Source organism: Ornithorhynchus anatinus, chromosome 1, assembly GCF_004115215.2.
Source record: "Ornithorhynchus anatinus isolate Pmale09 chromosome 1, mOrnAna1.pri.v4, whole genome shotgun sequence".
Classification (NCBI taxonomy): Eukaryota; Metazoa; Chordata; class Mammalia; order Monotremata; family Ornithorhynchidae; genus Ornithorhynchus; species Ornithorhynchus anatinus.
Window position 1 is genome coordinate 74,397,426 of NC_041728.1, and position 20,576 is coordinate 74,418,001.

The 20,576-nt window shown below is 42.1% G+C and overlaps 1 protein-coding gene across 1 annotated transcript; it reads left to right on the top strand.

Moving 5' to 3' along the window:
* Nucleotides 1-778: 778 nt before the first annotated feature.
* Nucleotides 779-20,132, top strand: BAG2 (BAG cochaperone 2). The gene is made up of 3 exons (XM_001505225.6): nt 779-1,106; nt 13,699-13,808; nt 19,364-20,132. The coding sequence occupies exons 1-3, from the start codon at nt 994-996 to the stop codon at nt 19,759-19,761; spliced, it is 621 nt and encodes a 206-aa protein (XP_001505275.1). The 5' UTR covers nt 779-993; the 3' UTR covers nt 19,762-20,132.
* The last annotated feature ends 444 nt before the right edge of the window (nt 20,133-20,576 follow it).

Consider the following 20,576-nt stretch of genomic DNA (forward strand, 5'->3'; position numbering starts at 1 on the left):
TTGAGCGCTTACTATGTGCAGAGCACTGTACTAAGCGCTTGGAATGTACAAATCGGTAACAGATAGAGTCCCTGCCCTTTGCCGGGTTTACAGTCTAATCGGATGAGATAACTGAGGCGCAGGCAAGCGGAGTGACTTGCCCAAAGTCACCCAGCTGACAAGCGGCGGAAATCTGAACCCACGATCTCCGACTCCCCCGCCCGGGCTCTTTCCACCGAGCCACGCTGCTTCTCTAAAAAGAGCCCGGGCTGGGGAGTCAGAGGTCGTGGGTTCTAATATTACGGGGAAGATTAGGTCCTGGGAAAGCAGCGTGGCTTAGTGGAAAGAGCCTGGGCTTCGGAGTCAGAGGTCATGAGTTCGACTCCCGGCTCTGCCACTTGTCAGCTGTGCGACTGAGGGCGAGTCACTTCACTTCTCTGTGCCTCAGTTACCTCATCTGTAAAATGGGGATTAACTGTGAGCCTCCCGTGGGCCAACCTGATTACCCTGTATCCCCCCTCCCCCGTGCTTAGAACAGTGCTCTGCACATAGTAAACGCTTAACAAATACCAGCATTATTATTATTAATCCCGGCTGTGCCGCCTTCCAGCCGTACGACCTCGCTTCTCTCCCCTTCGCTTCTCCGCGTCTCCGTATCCCTCGCCTGCGAAAGGGGGAGGGAGACGGTGAGGCCCACGTGGGACAACCCGATGAGCCGGCATCTCCCCCCGCGGCGCTTAGAACGGGGCTGGGCTCGGAGTCAGCGCTGAAGAAATACCATCATTATTAGTGTATCCCTTTTCCTTCCTGGAGGTCTGCCCCGCCGGCCGGGGCGGTCAGCGGCAGGACCGGGGGCGGGGTTTGGGGTCCGTGTGTGCGGGGCGGGCGCTCGCCTTTGGGCCTTGTCCTTCTTTGGCCATGTGCTAGGCGGCGGATCGGATCGGACCGGACCGGTGCCATCAGCTCTACGGCGGCGGCCCGAGCGAGGAGCTTCCCTCCCTCCCGTCCTTTCTCATGGCCCAAGCGAAGATCAGCGCCAAAGCCAACGAGGGCCGCTTCTGCCGCTCGTCGTCCATGGCGGACCGCTCCAGCCGGCTGCTGGAGAGCCTCGACCAGCTGGAGCTCAGGTCACCGGGGGGGCGCGGGCGGAGCAGGGCCCGGGACGGGCCTGCATGCAGTCAGTCCTATTTCGTCAGCGCTTACTCTAATAACGTTGGCATTTGTTAAGCGCTGCCTATGGGCCGAGCACTGTTCTAAGCGCTGGGGGACATATCAGGTGATCAGGGTGTCCCACGTGGGGCTCACAGTCTTCATCTCCATTTTACAGACGAGGGACCTGAGGCCCAGAGAAGTGAAGTGACTTGCCCAAAGTCACACAGCTGACAAGTGGCGGAGCTGGGATTAGAACCCCTGACTCCCAAGCCCGGGCTCTTGCCACTGAGCCACGTTGCTTCTCTAATAATGTTGGTATTATTATTATTATTATTACTATGTGCAGAGCACTGAGCACTTGGAAATGGACAATTCGGCAACAGAGACAGTCCCTGCCCCATGACGGGCTCACCGTTGTGGCTCAGTGGAAAGAGCCCGGGCTTGGGAGGCGGAGGTCATGGGTTCGAATCCAGGCTCTGCCACTTAGCTGTGCGACTGTGGGCAAGTCACTTCACTTCTCTGGGCCTCAGTTCCCTCATCTGTAAAATGGGGATCAACTGTGAGTCTCACGTGGCACAACCTGATTACCTGGTATCTACCCCAGCGCTTAGAACAGTGCTCTGAACAGAGTAATTCGCTGAACAAATAGCGACATTATTAATGGAGGGGGTGGGGGAGACAGACGGGCAAAAGCAAGACGACATAATCACGAAAAATAGAATCAAGGGGATGTACATCCCACTGAGGGGGGCATTCATGCAATCATTCTTGCATGAGCGCTTACAATGTGCTGAGCATTCTACCCCCGCACGCACGATAGGGGGGATGGTTCGGGGAGGGAAGGCGGCCGAGCCCCGGACAGCAGCTCCGCCTTTTAGCCGCTTCTTTCGGGGAAAGCGCTGCAGCCCAAGATAACGGAATTAATTAATTAATTCATAATTAATGATAGTATTCGTTCAGCGCTTACTATATGCAAAGCACTGTTCTAAGCGCTGGGGGAGATACAAGGTGATCAGGTTGTCCCGCGTGGGGCGCACAGTCTTCACCCCCATTTACAGATGAGGGACCTGAGGCCCAGAGAAGTGAAGTGACTTGCCCAAAGTCACACAGCGGGCAAGCGGCGGAGTCGGGATTAGCACCCCCGACCTCTGACTCCCAACCCGGGCTTTTTCCACTGAGCCACGCTGCTTCTCGTTGCAAACCGTCAGCCGATTTTACTCTTCCGAAACTTCTCCGTAGAGTACACAAAAGGCTCCTTCGGTTGGCTTAATTTTAGCGCATAACCCGAAGAAGCGCTGTCATTTTATTTCTTTCTTTTGGTGTCTGTTTACCTGTACTGATGTCTCTACCCCGGACTAGGACCTCATGGTGGGCAGGAGTTGTCTCTCTTTATTACTGTATTGTGCTTTCCCAAGCGCTTAGGACAAAGTTCTGCACACGGGAAGTGCTCAATAAATATGATCGAATGAATAAAAGAAAACAGGAAGGGAGAAGATGTGCTTCTTTTCAATCAATCGATGGGGTTTATTCAGCGCTTACTGTGTTCAGAGCGTTGTATTAAGTGCTTGGGAGAGTACAATATAAAGTGTAAAAGAGTTGATAATAATAATAATTAATAATAATGGTACTTGTTAAGCATTTACTATCTGCCAGGCACGGTTCTAAACACTGGGGTGGATACAACAAAATTAGGCTGGACACTAGTCCCTGTCCTAGGTGGGGCTTGCCGCTTCAATCCCCATTTTACAGAGGAGGTAACCGAGGCACGGGGAAGTGAAGTGACTTAATGTTGGTATTTGTTAAGTGCTTACTATGTGCCGAGCACTGTTCTAAGCACTGGGGTAGACATAGGGGAATCAGGTTGTCCCACGTGGGGCTCACAGTCTTAATCCCCATTTTACAGATGAGGGAACTGAGGCATAGAGAAGTTAAGTGACTTGCCCACAGTCACACAGCCGACAAGTGGCAGAGCTGGGATTTGAACTCATGAGCCCTGACTCCAAAGCCCATGCTCTTTCCACTGAGCCACGAAGGTCACACAGCAGACAAGTTGCTGTGCCGGCATTAGAACCCATGACCTTCTGACTCCCAGGCCAGTGCTCTGTCCACTATGTTCCCTGCCCACAAAGACTTTACGATCTAGTGGAAGAGGCAGACGCTAAAATACATTATAGCTAGGAGAAGTAACAATATAGGAAATACACACATGAGTGCTGTTGTGGAGGAAATGGAAGTTGTGAGTGCTAAAGTGCTTAGGTGTTGCTGATGTGAGAGTTAAAGGATATTAAGTGAGGAGATGATTAGAAATTATTTGGGGAGGGCCTCCTGGAAGAGTTGTGATGAGTGTTAGCTGGATGTGCAGTGGGGTCGGGAGATAGGCATTTTAGGACAGGGAAGACATGGGAACGTTTGAAGGCAAGAGGGAGAGGAACCATCAAAATGAGCAATTGAAAGTGGTGGTTAGGGAGGGAAGGAGTGCCTTTAGAAGGGGAGAAGCAATGGGGTCTACAGCCCATTTACAGCCTGCAGGTGGAAGGGTGGATTTTGAAAGCAGGTGAACGAACTCCTTTTGAAAGATGGTGAGAAGGTTGGGAGGACGGGTGGAGGTGTTAAAAATATTGGTGAGGTCAACAGGAGAGAGAGTGGGAGAGCCAGGGGAACTGGGGGCTAAAGGTCTGGAATCGTTGGAGGGGGCTGTGGGCTTGAGGGTCGATGAAGCAGAAATAGTGCTGCTTAGTGGAAGAGAGTTGTAGTGAGAAAGCATGTGTTGAGACTAAAATGGGCCTGGTGCCTGGATTTCTGGTGACAGCACTCTGGCACAAGCACATCAGCAGAGGTAGCACATGCCCTTGAGGAATTGAGGGTTGGTACTGTGAGATGGACAGAGGAAGAGTGCAACGAGGAGAGGGAGGAGTCCAGAGCATAGATTTGCGCATCGAGGAGGAAAGTTGGGTTGGATCACGATGGCCTGGGGTAAAAAGAGAAGGTCGAGAGATTATTAAAAGAAAGATTAATATGTAAACAATTCTGTGAGACAGTCAATTCTCTCATAATGCATCTTTCACTTCATATTTTGGGTAGAATGCTACTAGAGATTAGGCTCTTCCAAGAAAGAAATGTTTGCGCACGGGTTTGTGGTATCCATCAAGCAGTGGAGTATCATAACTCCAATTTTCCTTGGCACTGTTTTCATCAAGAACGTAATTTCTGTGAAATAGAATTGACTGCCCCGAATTTCTTTGACAAATAGTGCAACCAGAAATAATGGGTATTTAAGATGACAGATCATAATCATTTAATCTGAGTTTAAAATATTTATGTTCATAGAAGCTAGTCAAGTTTTCATGCCTTATTTCTTAGATTTAAATCTACAGCCTGATTTAAATCTACAGCCTGAGAGGTCATACAGCTCTAAAATATGAGCTTTTGGCTTTGGATCCATCAGCAGGATCAGACTTATGCAGTTCTAGCAGTTGACTCCATTATGACTGCAGTATTTTCCATTTGGAAATGTAGAAACTGACCCCTTTGAAATAGTAATCACCCTAGGCTTTTAAAGCTTCCTAGAGTACTAAATACTCAAAAAATCTGCCAAATTGCATACAAAGAACTTAATTACACATCATATTTAATTGCACTTGAATTGGTCAGAATGGTTGATTAACATAAATACCAAATTGTATGTTTTTAGTTTCCAAAAATTTTCCAGTTCTTTTTGCATTTTATTGGACTTTATTTTTTCTCCATCTCTCTTTTTTCCTCTCATTTTTCAGTTGGGTAGGGCAAAAAATTTTAGGAACAACAAAAGCTTGGACTATCATGTTCAACATTTTATGTGAAGGAATTTCCCCAGATACAGACAGAAGTACGGAAGTACAGAAGATGACAGTGTGTTTTAAATTACTCTAAGATATTTGAATGATTGCATCTGTTACCACATTCTAGACATTTACTCTGAATTTTCCATTTTCAACCATAGCTTGGTCATATTCTCCATCCATTTCCCAGGTTTTGGCATTAATTTCTGGATATGATAGTGAAGTAAGCATTCAAACTCCTTCAGTAACATTAATAAATTGGCATCATTAAAAGATTTAAGCAGGAACACTTAGACTAAATGGAATTAATCTTTAGACTTTCTGAAACTGACGTTCCACCAAAATTATTTTCTAGCTATTCCAGACTTAACAAAACACCTTCTCCATTCCTACCCTTAGCCACAATCACCCTTCAGGTTACCCCCAGCAAACCATTATCCAATTCCCTTGGTCCTAAATTCAGTCATTCAATCATATTTATTGTGTGCTTATTGTGTGCAGAGCACTGTACTAAGCACTTGGAAAGTAAAATACAGCAATAAAGAGGGACAATCCCTGCCCACAATGGGTTTACAGTCTACAGTTCTATCTTTCCTCCAAGCCACTTCCCTCTTTTCCTAACTATCCCCAGTGCCTTCCCAGCCACCATCCTCCTCACACTGAGCCAATCCATAGGGCTAGAGACCATTGGTGGTGTTCAGAAAGCTAGATGGATCTGCTAGACCAAAGCCAGGGTCAGCCTGGCTGTGGCCACAGTCACCTTAGTGGATGCTGTTCATTCTCAGTCTCCTCTAATGGGCTCCTTCTCTACCTCCTAGCCCCTAACAGTGGGAGCCCCCTTCTATTCTCCATCTACACCCACTCCCTTGGAGAACTCATTTGCTCCCATGGCCTCACCTACCATCTCTATGCAGGACATTGCCAAATCTACATCTCTAGCCCTGCTCTCTGTCCTCTGCGGATTCACATTTCCTCCTGCCTTCAAGACATCTCTACTTGGATGTCCTGCCGACACCTCAAACTTAACCCAAATCCTGTCCTCCCCCTGACTTTGCCGTCACTGTAAACAGCACCACCGTCCTCCGTCTCACAAGCCTGTAACCTTGGTGTTAACCTCACCAATCCCTCTCGTTCAACCCACATATTCAGTCTGTCACCAAATCCTGTCAGTTCAACCTGCACGACATCACTAAAAATCCACCCTTTCCACTCCATCCAAACTGCTCCATATTCCAATGCAGGGTTTCTCTGAGTGCAACCGGTAGGCACAGGGAAGGACAGAAATGCCTGGAGGGGGAGGGGAAGGGACTACAGAGGCAAGGTTGGGCAAAGTCCCTTACCTATGCCCCATCCTAGCTAGTGGATAGAACACGGGCCTGGCAGTCAGAAGGACCTGGGTTATCTGCTGTCTGACCTTGGTTAAGTCACTTAACTTCTCTGTGCCTTGGTTACCTCATCTATAAAATGAGTATTAAGACTGTGAGCCCCACATGGGACAGGGACTGTGTCCAACGTCCAGCCTGATCACCCCAGGGCTTATAACAGTGCTTGACACATAGTAAGTACTTAACAAATATCATTATTAATATTACTATTTTTAATCTAAGCACTTATCCTATCCCACCTTAATTATATCAGCCTCCTCGTTGACCTCTCTGCCTCCTCTCTCTTCCCTCTTCAATCCATACTTCACTCTCCTGACCAGATCATTTTTCTACAAAAGTGTTCAGTCCATGTTTCCCCACACCTCAAAAATATCCAGTGGTTGCCCATCCACTTCCGCATCAAACAGAAACTCCTTACTTTAGGCTTCAGTCACCTTGCCTCCTTCAATCTTACCTCCCTGATTTTCCATTACAACTGAGCCTGCACACTTTGCTCCTCCAGTGCCAACCTATTCACTGTACCTCAATCTTGTCTATCTTGCCGCAGACCCGTCACTCATGTCCTGTCTTTGGCCTGGAGTACCTTCCTTCTTCATATCTGACTGATGATCACTCTCCCCACCTTCAAAACCTTATTGAAAGCACATCTCCGAGAGGCCTTCCCTGAATTGTACATTCCAAGCGCTTAGTACAGTGCTCTGCACATAGTAAGCACTCAATAAATACTATTGAATGAATGAATGGCTAAGCCCTCATTTCCTCTTCTCCCATCCCGTCTGCATCGCCCTTGCACTTGGATTATTCCCTTCATTCACCCCACCCTCAGCCCCACAGCACCTATGTACATATTTGTAATTTATTTATTTAAATAAATGTATGTCTTCCCATCTAGTATGTAAGCATGTTGTGCATAGGAAACGTGTCTACCAACTCTGATATACTGTACTCTCCCAAGCTCTCTGAAGACAATAAGTGCTAAATAAATACAATGTATGGATTGATTGATTGATTGCAAGTGGTTTATCCTCTCTGCTATCCATCCTGCCCCAGTGGGCCACCAGGTAAGATACTGAGTGTTGAGTGGAGTACTCCGACTTTGACCCCCTGACAGAAGACTCTCATTTGAATGTATACGCTCATATTTCACATCAAGAACCAAAGTCATGATTTTTCCATCGTGGATTATGAGATTTGTTGGAAGCAGTGTGATCAAATAGATCAGGATTTGGGAGCATTTAAAGATCAGTTCTTCTCCAGACACTGACCTGCCATATAAAAAGAAAGGGCTAGACACATTATTATTATTGCTATTGTTATCAATAAGAATAATAATGATGGCATTTATTAAATGCTTATTAAGTGCCAAGTAAACACTGTACTAAACACTGGGGCAGATACAAATTGATCAAGTTGGACTTGGACACAGTTTCTGTCCCTCAGTGGGCTCACAGCCTAAGTAGAAGGGAAATCGGGTATTGAATCCCCATTTCACAGATGAAGAACTGAGGCGCAGAAAGTTAAGTGATTTGCCCAATATCACTCAACAGGCTGATGGCAGTCTGTCAGTCAGGTTGACTGACTTCAGTGTGTTTATTTTTTAAGAAGATCAGATTTTACTCATCCGTTTTACTAGGATGTTGTTGGAACTGTAATGTATGATTAACATGTTAAGAACCACTAATCTATGCTGTTATATGCTATTAATATGAGTAGGAAGTATATTTCACTGAAAACATATTCATTGCAGTACTGAATTAGTTAAGCCCATTTGACACCGATCTGAATATCTTTGCTAAGTCTTGATGTTTAGCCTAGAATTCTCTAGGTTCCTCATATGTTGGGCTGCCCCCAAATTTCCAAATAAAACCAGTAAGGGAGGTTGTTTGGAAATCAGTTTTCACTGTAGCCAGACTGATAATGGCTCTAAATAATGCCTGTAAACAAATATTAAAAATTCCTCTTTATCAGTAGTAGTGGTGACTCTAGTGACACCTGCATATTTTCTGCTTTTTTTATGATGTTTAGCAAGGTTGTGTTACAGCAGAAGCATTAGCTAGTCCAAAATACCACAGTGATTTGTTTCCACAGCAACCTGTTACCAATTGCAGCCCTGTAAAGTTTTTTTTTCTTTTTAATTCCTCAGGGAATAGATCTCTCCAGAATCGTATTATGCACTGGGGAATAGCAGAGCTGAAGACGTAGGGAAACCTGAAGTCAACTTGACTGTCACATTTAAAACTGCCACAATATTTTGAAGATTGATTATTCATGACATTGGTTAAGTCCTAACTTTTTGTAAAGCACTGAGAACAATTCCTCTATAAAATGTGTTTTCATTATGTGGTTTGCATAAAACACTGATGATGAATTAGGACAAATTCTTGAATGAGAGCGCCCTCTAGACCGTAAGCTCCTTGTGAGCAGGGCACTTTTCATTTTTTTAGTGGCGTTTGTTAAGCACTTACTGGGGGGCCAAGTGCTATGTGTACTAAGCACTGGGGTAGATAAAAATGAAGCAGGTTGGGCACAGTCCATAACCATATTTTACAGATGAGGTAACCGAGGTCCAGGGAAGTGAAGTGACTTGCCCAAGGTCACACAGCAGACAGGTGGTGGAGTTGGATTAGAACCCAGGTCCTTCTGACTCCCAGGCCTGTGCTTTCTCCCCTGGACCATGTGCTTGGACTGTACCCTCCCAGTTGTTTAGTACAGTCCTCTATGGTAAGCACTCAAAAACACCATTGATAGATTTGACTGTGGTTTTTCCCACAATGTTTATATCTGGGTACAATGCACTGTTGTGTTGGAAGGAGCAATTTTATACACGTGGTGGCTTTAGTACAGGTGTGAATTCCTATGATATGAGTTTTCATGAATGTGAGGTTCTTCAGGAGCCATATACACCAGAGGATAATTTGACTACTAAGTTCTGGGGAAGGGTATGAGAATATTGATTTGCCTCAATCGTGGATCCCAGGAGGCTCACAATCCAAAAGGTGCAAGAAGGACAGAGATACAAGGAACAAAAATGCCAGGGTAAATTCAATAGAAAGCAGTGGCGGCAGTGGCGGCAGCAATATTGCATCGCTGCTGCAAGGGAACCTGAAAGGATGTTATAGTCTGAGTTTACAGGAGCTTCCGTCCATCCAAAGGGAGAGGAGACAGGCTGGTCCCGGATGGAATTGCTGGCCAGAATGGCTGGTGGACAGGGAGACGGAACTTGTGTGAAACTAGCCCCAGGAAAAGGAGTGAGGAGAGGGCAAAGGAGACTGTGGAAGGCCAAAATATTACATTATATGTGGGGACTGATGTGCTCAATTCAAGTCATTAAATGAGTCCCAGTTTTCCTCTAAAGACAAGGAGAGAGACATAAGGGGGACAAAAATTTGGATTCAGTTGTTTCTTTAATATGCAGCAAGTTGAACTTGTTTATTACCTCTTTTTTCCTCCGGGTTTCCATTTCCTTGAATTCATCATTATTTCGTTGCTGTGACATCATTTGTAGCTACTGAAAATCAAGGTGGGGTGGTGGAAAAAGCTTGAATCTGCAAGTCAGGGGCCCTGGGTTCTAATCCCGGCTCTGCCATTGGCCTGCTCTGTAACATTGGGCAGGTCACTCAACTTCTCTGTGCCTCAATTATCTCATCTGTAAAATAGGGATTAAATATATATTCTCTCTCCCTCTTACACTGTGAGCCTCATGTGAGAAAGGGACTGTGTCTGATCTGACTACATGATTTCTACCCCAGAGCTTAGTACAGTGCTTGGCACACAGTAAGGGCTTAACAAGTACCACAATTATTGTTATTATAGTACCGTTGACTGTAAGCTCTACCTCTAAATTGTAAATTCCTTGACACTGTGATCATGTTTACGAAGTTGTATTGTACTTTCTCAAGCACTAAGTATAATGTTCTGCGCACAGTAACTGCTCAATAAATACCACTGATTGAGCTATTATCTTTATTACTATTATTAATTTCATCAAGAGACTTGGACTGGTCTTGAAGGAATGGTGATGAGCCTGAAAATAGATCACTTGGAGTAATATAGTGCTGCCAGCTATTTTGCTATTGTTAGTTTATTATTTTTGCTCTACCATATTTCCTTCCTGTTACCAGTTCACCCTCCATAAGCTGTGAGCCCAGTGTGGGTGTCCTTATACCTTTCCTCAGCATTTTCTATAAAAAAAAGGGCTTGAGAAGTAGCATGGTCTTGTGGATAAAGCACTGACCTGGGAATCTGTGGGACCTGGGACACTTGTCTGCTGGGTGACCCTGGGTAAGTCACTTCACTTTTCTGTGCTTCAGGAACCTGTAAAATGAGGAATAAGACTAGGAGCCCCATGTTGGCCAGGGGCTATGTCCAACCTGATTGACTTGTCTCTACCCCAGCACTTTGTTCAGTGCTTGGAGCATAGTAAATGCTTAACAAATACCATAAAAAAATCAGTAAAATAAAGTAGAATCTGTTTTAGTAGTGTAAAGGCTTTGCTGTGGATTCGAGATGCATTGATGAATTGAGAGACTTCCGTTATTGAATCCCCTGTGATCATAGGCTATAGGAAGTGCTTGCTGTTTCAAAAGGTGTATCCCAGAAAGAGCGAGTTCTCAGGAATTTACATAGGAGAAACATTCACTTAATTTCACAGCCCATCCTAGAAAACAAGATTTGTTTTTGAGTTTGTGACTACTGCCAGGCATGGCCTAGTGGATAGAGCACAAGCCTGGGAGTCAAAAGGTAATGGGTTCTAATTCTGGTTCTGCCACTTGTCTGCTGTGGGGCCTTGGGCAGGTCACTTGAGTTCTCTTTGCCTCAGTTACCTCATTTGTAAAATGGGGATTAAGACTGTGAGCCCCACAGGGGACAGGGACTGTGTCCAACCTTATTAGCTTGTATCCACCCCAGCACTTAGTACAGTGCCTACCACTTATTATCTCTAGACTGTAAACTCATTGTGAGCAGGGACTGTCACTGTTTATGTTGAGTTATGCTTTCTCAAGTGCTTAGTACAGTGCTCTGCACACAGTAAGCACTCAATAAATACAATTGAATGATGAATGAAAAAGCAGAGAAGAGAAAGAAAATGCGCACTCTCCCAAGTGCTTTATGCAGTGCTGTGCACACAGTTAGGCACTTAATAAATACCATTGATCAAGTGGGAGGGGTGTTATGTACCAACTCTAATTGACAAGCAGAGTGCCCAAGCATCATATCATACATAGCACCGGACAGTGCACACTGGCCATAAACCTCTGGAAAATATGTTTTGCTCAAATATATATAGGCCTGAGCTAGCAACCCCAAACTGTTCCTTGGCCAGGAGGTTGTTATCACCCTGGGAACAACATAAAGTGGTGGTGAATGAGGTTTGTTAAATTATCGTTCTAGCTGTCAATGTAAATCAACAACTATAGTAATGTGATCACATCGGTGCACCACAAGGTGATTATCCCTCTTTAGGAAACTCCACATTGCAGGTGCAAATGGATTAAAAACACTTAGAAACCTTTTAAGTATGAAATACATCAAAGCTTCATGCAATTGAAATAGGTCTGGTTTTCAACAGTTATCTTTTTCAAAATGATGAAATTGAACCAGTCACTGCTTGTAGTTAAGGAATCGGTGTGTGTGTATGTGCAGATGTGCAGTTTTTATCGACTGTTGTCTTAGCAATAGTGATTAGGGAAAAAAGATATTTCACTGGAAAACTGTCAAGTAATGAACAGTTGACACCCTATCCCAATTTTTTAGAAAAGTTGTTGATCTTTGCAGACCTGTCCAAAAAGTCTAACTGTAACAGAACTCTAATTCAAGTTACTGTGCTTATCATATTAAGCTTTGACAGCCATGTTGGGAAGCTTGATGGCCATAAAAAAATCTTTACAGTGGTAATGAAATCATTTTCTCTTATTAACACTATCTTCTCGATGTTCCTTTAGTAAATGCTGAGACATTTTCCTTATTCCTTTCCTTATTGTAAAATCATTGAATGTTTGTCTAGGAACATCATTTTTTAATCCATTGTTTTCCCCCTTTGCACCACAGGACAGGCTAAGAACTATGCCATCCGTTTTAGGACAAGGAATGCACAGAGTTTGCCGCCTCTGGCTTTTGTTTGAGTATACTAACCACTGTCACAAAATGGATCTTCACTTAGGGATAAAATGTAGCAATTGTGCCATTAGCTGCAGATAAAAATTTGTTTGAAAGATTGAATCTTGAATGGCCATGCCACCACAAGTCTTGTGACCTGTTACTTGGCCTAAACCCAAATATATGTAAAGAATACGAATGTGGTCATGTTTATCCATGTAGTAGCTAAGAAACATAAAATTAGAAAAGCATTTTGCAGAATTAAATTATTGAATGGGCATACCACCACAACTCTTGTGACCTCTTATTTGGCCTGAACCCAAATGCATGTAAAGAATACGAATGTGGTCACGTTTATTCATGTAGTAGCTAAGAAACATAAAATCAGAAAAGCATTTTGTGGCATTAAATTCTTAGATCACCTTAATGTACATTTCATATTTGGTTAATTTACTGGTTAGTTCATTAGGGAAGCAGTGTGGTGTAATGGAAAGAGCACAGGTCAGGGAGTCAGAGGACCTGGGTTCTAATCCTGGTTCCATCACATATCTGTTGTGTGACTTTGGGCAAGTTCACTTAACTTCTGTGGGCCTCAGTTCCCTTATCGGCAAATGGAGATTCAAGGCCTATTCTTCCTTCTACTTAGACTGCAAGCCCCATGTGGGATCTGATTGTCCTGTAATTACCCTGGCACTTAGTACAGTACTTGGCACAAAGTAATTGCTTAACAAATGCCACTATTATTATTATTATTTCAGAAAAAAATTCCAGGATTATCATTAGTGGTACTGCACTGAAGAAGGGGAAAGGAAAAGGTCATAGGCAGTTTGCAATAGGTGGATCAGGAGGTTCAAGAAATTGGACCAGACTCTGCAAAAAATGTCAGATTTGCAGCAGATTTGCTTCTTCTGTGGCTATTGAAAGGTCAAGAAATATCCAAGAGATGGGAAATTGTGACCTCCCCATTCTTCCTCTACCCAGAGAAATACACCTCATAATGGGGATAGTTTTCTATAGGTTCCCTTCTACAAAAACTACTACCAAATTAACTATATTATCACTAAAAGGTGGTAAGAGATTAGACATGAGAAACGATATAGAAAGCAAAACCTCATTTAAATAAAATCATTTTTATTATTCATATCTTTGACATGATTCCACAACTTCTTACTCCAAAGGGGAATGATAAATTAATTTGAAAGCTGAAGCCTCACTTTCTCTGTTCACTTCAATCATGTACTGATTTTTTTTTGTCTTCCCTTACATAGGGTCGAAGCTTTGAGGGATGCAGCATCAGCTGTAGAACAAGAAAAAGAAATTCTCCTAGAGATGATCCACAGCGTACAGAACAGCCAAGAAATGAGACAGATCAGTGATGGTAAGAGTCTTTTCTTTTTCCCAAACTCATATAGGCCAAAGAGGCCTATATTTACTATTTTTGCCATCCATACACATTTAGTTTATGCTGCCCCTTAGTTTTGAAAATAGCAACATTTTATTTACAAAATCAGAGGTGTTTATTGAGTGCTTAACTGTGGACCGACCACTGCACTAAGTCCTTGGGAGAGGGCAATACATTGTAGTTGGTACACGTTTGCTGGCCACAAGAAGCTTCCAGTCTAGAGGAAATGTTTAATACATTATGGGCTTACCTTTAAGTTAATACATGGGACACCTTACTTTCCTTTCAGCAAAGATACTGAAGCCAAGGACAGATGACAGTTTTATGACTTCACATCTTTCTATTTTTTAACTTTGTTTTCATATTGAGCTCTGCTCAATCCCTTTTTTCCATTACACATTATTTTAGAAAGTGAAAAAGTATTCATCTATGAGCAGGCTAATCCTGGGTACTCACTTTTCTGCAGCTGTAGTCAGACAAGTTATCCCACTGCATTAGTTACTAGGTTGCAGTGGAACTGGATTTGTAAGATGTAAATTGCAAATAATCAGCAATATTTGAGTGCTTATTGTGTGCAGAGAACTATAATAACTGCTTAGAAGAGTATGGTACTACAGAGTTGGTTGAAACTTTCCCTGCCCATAAGGACCTTACAGTCCAGAAAGAGAAATAGTAATATGAATAAAGAAATTACAGGAAATTAAAGGAATAGCAGAATATAATGATATGTGAATAAGTGCTGTGGGGCTGAGGCTGGGGTGAAGTCCAAGAGCTCTAAGGGTACGGATCCAAGTTTATAGGCAACACAGAAGGGAGAGGAAGTAGGGGAAAAGAGGGTTTAATCAGGGAAGGCCTCCTGGAGGAAATGTGACTTTATAATAAGGCTTTGAAGGTGAGGACAGTGGTGGTCTGTCTTGGATGGAGGAGGAGGGAGTTCCAGGTTAGAGGGAGGATGTAGGCAAGGGATTGGCAGGAAGATAGATGAGATCAAGGAAGAGTGAATAGGTGGGCGTTGGAGGAGGTGAAGCATGTGGGAAGGGTCATAGTAAGAGGTCAGTGAGGTTAGGTAGAGTGCAATTGAGTGCTTTAAAGCCGATGGTAAGGAGTTTCTGTTTGCCTACCCACTTCTGCATCAACCCTGAAGGTTCTTGAGTAGATAGAAATGAACTGAATTTTTTTTTAGAAAAATCATTTGGGCAGCAGCATTGAGTATGGACTGTGGGAACAGGCAGGAGGCAGGGAGATCAGTGAGGAGGCAGATGCAGTAATCAAGGCAGGATAGGATAAGTGCTTGATTAACATGGGAGCAGTTTGGATGGAGAGGAAAGATCAGATTTTAGTGATGTTGTGAAGGTTGAACCGACAGGATTTGGTGACAGGATGTGTGGGTGGAATGAGAGAGATGAATTGAGGATAGTGACACAGCTTTCGAGTCTGGGAGATAGGGAGGATGGTGGTGCTGTCTACAGTGTTGGGAAAGTCAGGGGAAGGACAGAGTCTGGGTGGAATATGAGGAGCTCTTTTTTAGACATGTTAAGGTTGAGGTGTCAGCAGGATATCCAAGTAGAGATGTCCATAAGGCAGGAGGAAATACAAGACTGCAGGGAGAAAGGTCAGGGCTGAAAATGTAGATTTGGAAATCGTGCCTAGAGATGGTAGTTGAAGCCATGGCAGCGAATGAGTTCTCCAAGGAAGTGGGTGTAGATGGGGAATAGAAAGGAACCAAGAGCTGAGCCTAAATAAGTATATATAGAAATATTGGATTTTTAATAGATAAATTTAGTTCAGGTTGTACTAAAATTCTACATCCTGTTCACTCTCTGACCTATATGTACACATAGTATATGTAAACCAGGGCCTCTAAGTTCTGCAGAGAATACTGCCACTGCAAGTAGGAAGGCCCTTTATTTTAAAAGAAACACTGGGTTAATTCTTACATTGCAATTTAGTGAAGGGTTGGCTCTCTCATTTGTCACTGATAAGTATGTGTTCAACTGAATAATTTGAGAATTATTTTGTATGGTGCTCTTAAAATAGGATTTTTTTTTTCTGCTGGTTGCTTTCTTTAAAATCCTAAATCAATTAAGCAGTCAAAACTGATGAGTGGAGATGTAACAAAATTGTGAAGCAGAGTTGTTGCAGAAATAAATTTCTTAGCTTTTCTGACCCCAATCATTCTCCTTCAATATGCCTTCTGGCCACAGGGATAATATGACTTGTGAGCACTTTGTGATGAAATAATGTATCTAAATTTAACAAAATCACTTGAATTAATAAGTTCTTTGTACAATTCACTGTATTCAGTGGGCACTCAAATACCATTACTATTATAATAAGTTCACTAGAAAGATTTTTCCTTTCCTTCATTGTCAAACAGCAATATTTGAGTTCAGAGTACCATGCTAAGTGGTTGAGGAATACACGACCCCTGCTCTAAAGGATTTTAAATCATTCATGATGATGGCAACTAGGGCAAGGATGCTCAGAAGCAAAGGAATAAGAGGAAACTTTTTAAGGGGGAAAACTGAGCCAAGAATCAGCAGAAAGTAAAGCTAGCAGTTAACATAAGTAAAATCATAAAAGGGAAGGAAATAGCTGGTAGTTCCTGCTTTTTCACCTTCTAATGCTTCTCACACCATGCTAGTCAAGCTGATAACCAGGGGGCTTGGTTGAAAGTAAGGTAACTCTCCTTCACACTTCTTGTTGACTCCCAGCCTCTGAATCGCTGTTTTCTACATCTTTTGTTGGTAGTGCTGGCTCTTGCTTCATTATTATAGTTGAGCACATACAATATGAAGAGCACAGTGACTAGGTGCTTGGAAATACACCAAGAAGAAATTAACAGCACTCTTTCCACAAGAACTCAAAATCTAGGAGGGAGGGAGGAAAGACAAACAATAATTAAGTTCAGGAGCACAGACCATGTTTTCTACTTTCATCAAATGTTCTTAAGCACCTAGTTCTATGCCCACAATAGATATGTGAGAAGCATATTGAGAAGCAGTGTGGCTCAGCGGAAAGAACCCGGGCTTGGGAGTCAGAGGTCGTGGGTTCTAATCCTTGCTCTGCCACTTATCAGCTGTGGGACCTTGGGCAAGTCACTTAACTTCTTCGTGCCTCAGTTACCTCATCTGTAAAATGGGGATTAAGACTGTGAGCCCCACAAGGGACAATCTAATGACCTTGTAACTACCCAACACTTAGAACAGTGCTTGGCACATAGTAAGCGCTTAACAAATACCAAAATTAAAATTATTATTATATGTAACAAATAATAACATTGATGATTAAAGGTAATATTTGAGAAAATGCTGACAACTGCATTTTGTTCCTACTCTTCTCCCTCTCCTTTCTCCATCCTGTTTATGAGAAAAATCCCAACATTAAGGTTTAATGCACCTTTGGTAAGACATCTGCGTTCATGCACTGCTTATGCTGATTATTGCTTCTTTAATTAACCTTCACTCCCCTCTCCACATTCTCTCAATTCCCAGCACTCCAAAGTATAAACCCATCAGCCATAGCTCATCTCTACCATTTGTATACCCATCTATGGTCATCCTTAGGTCTGTTGCTTTTTCAGCTGAAAAGTTATTGATTTTGATCATGCTCTATTTTTATGCCTGTCCTTTAGAGGGCAAATGCCTTATGTGTAGGGAATGTCACTTGCTTGGTTTGTATTTCCCAAACAGTGCAGTGCTTTCTATTCCTAGGACTATTTTTCTAGTCTCTTTGGATCTTAAGTTTTAATTAGAAATTGGATAGGGTTTGGATGGGATTTTAGTACATCATCTAACAAATCATCCATCCAAACAGATGAGCATTTAACCCAGAGGTATTCAACATGTGACCCACTGACCCTAAAGTGTGGGACACCTGAGATTTTTAGCAAACTTCTTTTTTTCTAATTAGCTAGCACAAATGAACTACTAAACTATGCCAACAAGGCCTAGTCAGAACTGAGAGATGCTCTGACTAAATACCCACTCCAGTTTTTGTGAATACTTCAGTTGGTTAATTCTATTAATACTTGTGGGAAATTACTGGGGACTTATTACATGCTAAGCACTGTGCCTTCATAGAAGAGTCAGATTGGACACATTCCATGTACCATGTGGGGCTCACAGTGAAAATGGGAGGGAAAATAGGTATTTAACCCCATTCTACAGTTGAGGAAACTTAAGTACAGAGAAGTTAGCTGCCATGCTCCAGGTCAAACAGCAGGCAGGTGGTAGAGCTAGGGTTAGAACCCAGGACTCCCAACACCCAGGTCCATGACCTCTTCACTAGGCTCTGCTGCTTATCTAAGTACTAGTATTTTCATTGACTTGATCAATGATGAAGCAGCATAAGTGTGGGCCTGGGAGTCAGAAGGTCATGAGATTCTAATTCCGGCTCCGCTACTTCATTCATTTATTCATTTATTCAATCGTATTTATTGAGTGCTTCTTGTGTGCAAAGCACTCTACTAAGCACTTGGGAGAGTAAAATATAACAACACATTCCTGCCCACAATGAGCTCACAGTCTAGAGAGGGAGACAGACAGTATACTACTAATAATAAATTATTATATATTAAATATATAAAATAAAATATATTAAATACATATATATATATACATATATGCTATATACACTTGTTTACTGTTTAACCTTGGGCAAGTCACTTCACCTTTTTGTGCCTCAGTTATCTTATCTGTAAAATGGAGATTGAAACTGAGCCCCATGTGGGACAGGGATTGTGTCCAGCTCAATTTGCTTGTGTTCACCCCAGTGTTTAGTAGTGTCTGGCACATAGTAAGTGCTAAACAAATACCATTATTATTATCAAAATTGATGAGAGACGATCACTAGGCTTGCAACTGTCCAGCTGAATACTACAAGTTGATCAAATTGTTTTTTAAATTTCATTACTGCTAAAAAAAATTCTTATTTTTGAACAGCTAACAGGATAGGCTTTACTATAATCAATTACATTCAAGCAGCTCACATATGGATTTTGGGTCATGTGACTCACTATTCAAAAACATTTGGACACCCCCAAACTAATGTTTTTAGAGCCTTGTAAAGGAGAACAAAGTTTCATAACCTCCTTCAGTAACTGATTCCAGTTTCTAAAAACTTCCAGGAAATTATTTTATTTTTGCTTAAACCCATTAACTCTTTTTTTCTTCACTAAAATGAACAGGGTTGGTCAGAACTTTAATGTGAAAAAAACTCATTTTGACTAGACTGTAAGCTCGCCCTTTAGATGGTAAATTCACTGGCAGGGAATGCGTATTATGTTGTACTCTCCCAAGTGGTTAGTACAGTGTCCTGCACACAGTAAGCACTCAAATACAACTGATTGATGGAAGAACAAGGAATGCATCCACTAATTCTCTTGTATGGTATTCTCCCAAGCATTTAGTACAGTGCTCTGCACATAGTGCTCAATAAATACCATTGATTAATAATTCAAAATAACACGAAATGAAGTTAATGACTAGTTTTGCTAATTAACTAATCCAAAATATTCTGTCTCAATGTAGGAGAAAGAGAAGAATTGAGTTTGACTGCAAATCGTCTGATGGGGCGAACCCTCACCGTCGAGGTTTCTGTTGAAACAATTAGAAACCCCCAACAACAAGAGTCACTCAGGAATGCCACCCTTATTATAGATGAAGTGGTTAATAAGTTTCTGGATGATTTGGAAAATGCCAAGAGTCATTTAATGTCACTGTATGGTGCGTGTACATCTGAAGTACCACCCGGACCCATTGATCAGAAATTTCAGTCTATTGTCATTGGCTGTGCCCTGGAAGATCAGAAGAAAATTAAAAGGAGGCTAGAGACACTGCTTAGGAATATTGATAACTCTGATAAAGCCATCAAATTATTGGAGCACTCCAAAGGAGCTATTCAAAAACTTTGCAATAAACCTGAATAGGGCAAATTATTTAGCTCTGTTTAACTCAATGGGTGTATTATATAAGCCTGTAAATTAAGATGAAAAATTATTAACAGTAAGCAAGAGCTTGTTGTTCTTTTCAGTGGTAGGTATTCCCATTTAACACTGTATTGATCAGGACTGACAGCTTTTATTCCTCAAAAGTAGTAAAAGTATTCCAAAGCTTACTCTTTTTACCACTAAAACATTCACTATTTTGGAATTACTTTTGTTCTGTAGCTTTCCATATTTCAAAAAAAAATCTGAACTCACACTTTGTACTCAGATGATCAGGTACCCGATTTCCTTTGGCTTTATTATGGTTGGAAACATATGCAAAAATAATAAAGAGTACTATATTCCTTGTTACATTAGCTGTGTCATATCTTTTTCAATGTTGTTTACAAAGCCAATAACTTATGATATGCCTAAAAATATTTATGCCTAAAAATATCCAGGATAATGATTTAAGCTAACGTTTTCTTGCATAAAAAGCTAAATCTTGTACATATATTTCAAGCCACATAACTTATACATCTAAGAAGTATTTAAATTAAAATTATATTTTGTTTTAAAATGGAAATTATGTTGCCATAATCATGAGGGATTGCAAAGGCAGTAACTGAGCCACAACCTGGCCATTAAGCATCAAGCAGGAGAAATGACAAGAAGTCATCCTTTCCCAGTTAGTGGTATTTCAGCAAAGCACCCAGATTCTTAATGTTATCTTTCCATTTTTGCTTCAAGGGAAAAACAATTGGTTTTATTTTTGTTTGTTTGTTTTAGTTATCCTTTCAGTGACTCAAATATTTCAA